General features: G+C 53.6%; 1 protein-coding gene across 1 annotated transcript; it reads left to right on the top strand.

Annotated features, from left to right (window-relative positions):
- The first annotated feature begins 2,837 nt into the window (after positions 1-2,837).
- Positions 2,838-4,925, top strand: LOC123176403 (L-type lectin-domain containing receptor kinase IX.1-like). Its single transcript, XM_044590611.1, has one exon. The coding sequence runs from the start codon at positions 2,838-2,840 to the stop codon at positions 4,923-4,925; it is 2,088 nt and encodes a 695-aa protein (XP_044446546.1).
- Positions 4,926-5,584: the final 659 nt, after the last annotated feature.

Genomic DNA, 5,584 nt, shown 5'->3' with positions numbered 1-5,584 from the left:
CGGTGAGGATCTGGCCGGGCGCGGGCGGCGAGGCGACTTCTTGGTCAGGAGCGGCTGTGTGGTGGGAGGGCGCGGGGGGTGGGAAGCAGTCGGCTCCCGGCGGCAAGACAGCGGTGGCGGACGACGTGGGAGTGGGCGGCATAGCTTGGCGGATGTGGAGGCCCCTGCAGGTGGCAGAGTCGCCGGAAAAAATGGGCGGCGGCGTCGGCGACGGAGGAGAAGGGCGAGGGTTGCTGTTGTATGGGGGAGGGCATTGTGACACAGACCAGCGGGCCCGGGGGAGGAGAGGGCAAGCGCGCGCGCGTTTGTCGCGTGTCCGCGCCGACGTAAATCCGGCTCAAAAATGGACCGGAAATGGGTCGCCCGCGGACGAAAAGCGAACGCGCATCCGTTTGGGTCGGCGCGTTGGGCCGCCTTTTCTATCCGTGCCGATCCAAACGGACGGCGGCGGACAAAATAGGTCGCCCCATTGGAGTTGCTCTTATATCATGGCAATAAGATGAATGAACATCTTGTATGAATATCAGTTCAGGGTAACTGTCTTAACTTACATGCAATTTTCTACCTGTGTAGTGCCAATGATAAGATGAGATTCAGGGGATGATACCGTTCTTAAGTACCTGACATAACGCATAGCCTAGTATTCCACCGAGTGAATCTTGCTGTACAAAGAATTCAGTATCCAGATATTCACTACAGCAAACTAAGCAAACTATGGCCTATAGTCCTCTTGGTTCCTTGTTTGGTGGTACTGATAATGGCCTATAGTCATGAGATTGTTGCCTCTACTCAGAATATAAATCATGAAAAAGTTATTATTCAAAAAGTAAATTTCACCTACTGCCCTCCCTTTGCAAGAGGCCAGTGGTAGACTGGTAGTCACTAGTCAGTGATGATGAAGATTTGGGGTTTTACTTTTTTTTGGAGAAGCACAGGTTTTGCTTCTGGCAACTCGCAGAAGCACAAACCGTGTTTTACTTTTTTTTACGATGGAAGCACGACTGTGCTTCCCTTTCAAAAAGCACATGTCATGTTATTGTGCTTCCCACGGAAGCAAGGTTGTGCTTCTCGCCGAAGTACATGCTGTGGTTTTTCCTTTTTACCAGTGGATGTTTTTCCCTTTCGAGAAGCCTAGATTGTGCTTCCACAGATGCAGGGCTATGCTTTTCCTTTTTTTTTTGAAAGCACAACTGCGCGGAATAGCGCTGCTTTCCTTTTTTGAAATAGTGCTGCTTCCTGAAAAAGAAAATACGCCCAAAGCACGGCATGTGACGGCGGTTAGGCGCACCACTTGACGCACTCTCAAGTGAAGAAAAAAAGACCTTTTGCTGGAGCACCCCGGCACCCATGAATTTACAAAATCACTGTTTTTTTGTTTGGCTAATTCACAAAATCACTAACACCACAGTCAAGAGTACGAAGCAGTTTTTAGTTGGTTATTAGTGGGGAAGCGGGGCCCAACCCCTGGAAATCAGGGGGTGGAGGGTTAGTATTATGGGATAGGTCTATATTATTTTCTTCGTAATCATCCGCTGATGTAGCATTTTTGCCATAGGTCTATATTATGAGATAGGTCTATATTATGGGATAGATCGATGGAAACCTAGCTCGAGCAACACCCTCTATACAGCCACATGTGGCGCCGTGCCGGAAGCCCGGACCGCCGGTACCAGGCTACGAGCACGACCACCACCAACGGGCTCGAGCACTCCGAGCCCTCTCCGGCCGACGAAACCAACGACAGGGACTTGGTGCGCCTACTCGGAGCAGGAATTAGAAGAGCATCTCCAATAGACGCGCTATATAAGCTGCGCGCTGGAAAAAACGGCTATGTAGCGCGTGCGACCAAAACTAGCGCTTCAGTAGCCGTGCTAAAATCCTGCACGCGTTAAACAAGGTTCAGCGCGCTAGGGAAAACGGCGTCGCACACTGCGTATTTGGTGCGCCCGCTCGCACGCGCTGCAAAATCTGGGCTGCTGGAGGTGGGGTCACCGGATTGGGCGTCGTGTTTTTCTGCATTTGACAAACCTCTTCGTCGCTCCCGCATGCAAAAGTACTATTTTGACGCTGCAAAAATAATTTAGCGCGACTCTCAAGGGCGTGTGTCTATTGGAGATGCTCCGACCGGGTTTCAAATCAAAGAACCGCGTGCCGGCGTCGGTCTGAGGCTCATCCAGACACAATCCCATCCACCGGTGAGAAACACCACCTAGGGCCCTCAGCGCGGCGCATGCACCGGTAGCAGCGGTGACTAGATCTAACCACTGTTGCTTTGTCCGCCAGCGGCCGATGAACTATCGCCGCCCGCTCTCCGTCTGACTCCCAATCGTCGTCCGAAAGAAGCCAGAACTGCCTGCTTGGGACGTGAGGTCCAGAAACTCCGGCGAACTGGCCTCCCAGACCGCGTCACCCTCCTGATCGCCCGAACAGTCGCGAGATTCTTGCCAAGTCGTATCCTCTCGCTCTGGAAGCTGTACCCAACTGGTTTGTGTGGACGACCGTTAAACTCTAGACGCAGCTGCAGCTCAGTCAGAGTAGCTACTCTAGACGAGCTTGGCTAGAAAATTTCAACAACAGCGACACTGTTGGCTCGATCTCTAGATTTTTTTTCTTGCTTTCGACCAGTTCAAAATAGACCGTGACAACTACTAACAAATTCCATGACGTTCACAGGTCCAAGCTACTCACTCTTGTCTCAACTGAACTCTCTGCGTCGTCGGTCGCCGGCCGGTTTGAATTTGAAATGTCGATGGGATATACAACTTCCCCCTATTTTATAATGCTCTTCGAGCTTCCTCCTGTCCAAGCTGCCAATAGCACCGCACAAAGGCCAACCCATGGGCTCCCGCCGTCGTCCTACTCCTACCACCTTAGTCCTGGTGCTGCTGCTACACCTCTACTACGCGCCGCGCTGGGCCTTCTCGCTCTCCTTCAGCCTCAACTTTTCCGACCCCAGCGCCGGCTCGTGGGTCGACCTGGATGGCGATGCATACATCGCTCCGCCGAGGCTCGAGCTGACGAAAAACGTCCTGAGCAGCGTCGGCCGGGCGTCGTACCGACACAAAGTACCGCTGTGGAACGGCGCCACCGGCGAGATGGCCAGCTTCGCCACCAACTTCTCCTTCCGAATCATGCCGGAGAAGGCCGGCCTGAATGGGACAGGAGGCGACGGGATGGCCTTCTTCCTTGCGCATTTCCCTTCGGAGATCCCGCCCAGCAGCAAAGGCGGCGGCCTCGGCCTCCTCCCGGCCTTCACCAACGGGACGGGCCGCACCCGGGTCGTGGCCGTGGAGTTCGACACTCTCCGCAACTCGCACTATGCCGACATCAACGGCAACCATGTCGGCATCGACATCAGCTCCGTCAACTCCGTGGCGTCCACAGACACGACGACGAGGCCGGGCAGGAACCTCACGTCATCCTATGTTATGGTGGCCACCGTGAGGTACCATAACGAGTCCCGGATGCTGGCCGTTGATCTCCTCATCGACGGTGCCTTGTACCAGGTCAATGCAACCGTCGATCTCAGCAGATGCTTACCGGAGGAGGTTGCTGTCGGCTTCTCCGCCGCGACCGGCGACGCCTCCGAGCTGCACCAAATACTGTCATGGTCATTTAGCTCCACTCTACCTCCTCTTCCGACTAGGAACAACCACAAAAAGTTAGTAATTGTCCTACTATCTGTGCTAGTCCCATTTCTCCTTTTATTAGTATGTGCGGCCGTGGTGCTACGGCGGCGACACAAGAAAATGAGAGCAAATAAGGACAGCCAAGAACGGTGTGTCAACAGAGCTGACCTCGAGAGAGGTGTGGCTGCTGGCGGTCCCAGACGGTACACCTACCACGAGCTGGTTGTGGCAACGAAACACTTCGCGGAGGAGGAGAAGCTCGGACGAGGCGGCTTCGGTAGCGTTTACCGCGGTCACCTCACGCTCACACCCGCAACCGCCGGCCATCGTGCGGTGGCGGTAAAGATGTTGTCGGCGGAGTCGTCGGCGCAGGGGAGGAAGGAGTTTGAGGCCGAGGTGAGGATCATCAGCAGACTGAAGCATCGGAACCTTGTGCAACTGTTGGGTTGGTGCGACAGCCGCAAGGGTCTTCTGCTCGTCTACGAGCTCGTCACAGAGGGCAGCCTAGACAGGCACCTCTACAGCAAGGGCGGCAGGTACCTGACATGGCCACAGAGGTACAAGATAATCCTTGGCTTGGGATCGGCGCTACACTACCTCCATGGAGAGTGGGAGCAGTGCATCGTGCACGGCGACATTAAGCCCAGCAACATCATGCTTGACTCGTCCATGAGCACCAAGCTCGGGGACTTCGGTTTAGCCAGGCTCGTGGACCACGACACGGGGTTGCTGCAGACCACCAAGGCCGTGCTCGGCACCGTCGGCTACATCGACCCGGAGTTCGTCAACACGCGTCGGCCGTGCACCGAGTCGGACGTTTACAGCTTCGGTGTCGTCCTCTTGGAGATCGTATCCGGCCGGCGGCCGGTGATGGAGACCGCGGGGAAATCCTTCACACTGGTCAGGTGGGTGTGGGGCCTGTACGGCAGGAACGTGATCCTCGACGCGGTGGATGAGCGGCTGAGGGGTGACGAGGCCAACGACCGGTGGATGGTGCGGGTGCTCGTCGTTGGGCTCTGGTGCGCGCACCCGGACCGGAGCAAGCGGCCGTCTGTTGCCCAGGCCATGCACGTCCTGCAGTCCGACGAGGTGAGGCTACCAGCGCTCGCGCTGCAGATGTGGACTGTGCCGGACCCCACATCATCCTCTGGCCCATATGAAGCCTTCTCCCTTGATAGCTCCACGTGCACCTCCAGTTGTGCTCGCTCTTCTTTGGTCAACACCGACGACGCCAGTCTTTCTTCAGGGTCGTCCTCAACTGCATTGCTACGACATTCCAAGGGCCTAGCTAACTGATTCATCCAAATTTGTAAGTTACATTCCAAGGGTCTAGCTAACTGATTCATCCAATTTTGTAAGTTTGGTGGCCACTATATGTAAGCATCATGCCAAACTTAACATTATGGCCGACATCATACTTGTCACATGGGATCCATGTGACAATTTCTTGGGTAGGAGCCCCCTACCTCTGCATCATTGTGACGCACACGGCCATTTTTATTATAGTTGATGTAAGACAACGAGGACAAAGACATCAACAAATGAAGTACAAAAAATAGGCAACCACGTTAGACTCCTTACAAGATATTAATAAAATATTACAAGTAAATCTACTTTTTTCGCAACAATGTCATCAAGAAAAGATAAACGCCCTCGTATCGATGTCGCAGCGTCTGGCTGACATCCTAATTGCCGAGACTAACCACTGAAGGCCAACACATCAACAAGCATACAACACCTTCAACAACGTGACCAAAGTAAGTTAAATACTTGAAGCATTCCATCAAACACCTTGTGTGTAAAAACCAAAAAAAAAAACACCTTGTGTGCATACACCAACAAGCAAACATCATGCCATACTTTGCTTATATCTATCCAAGGCACAAGTATCTCTTACAAAATTAAAAATCACGGGAGAAAGAAGGGGAATGGGAGCACAATGTGAGTGAGTGAGT

This window comes from Triticum aestivum, unplaced genomic scaffold (assembly GCF_018294505.1).
Source record: "Triticum aestivum cultivar Chinese Spring unplaced genomic scaffold, IWGSC CS RefSeq v2.1 scaffold179589, whole genome shotgun sequence".
NCBI classification, from domain to species: Eukaryota; Viridiplantae; Streptophyta; class Magnoliopsida; order Poales; family Poaceae; genus Triticum; species Triticum aestivum.
The sequence above is the reverse complement of the archived record's forward strand: the minus strand, read 5'-3'. Positions and strand labels throughout refer to the sequence as shown.

Coding starts and splice junctions, on each gene's coding strand:
- LOC123176403 (XM_044590611.1), top strand. CDS start 2,838: ATGGGCTCCCGCCGTCGTCCTACTCCTACCACCTTAGTCCTGGTGCTG.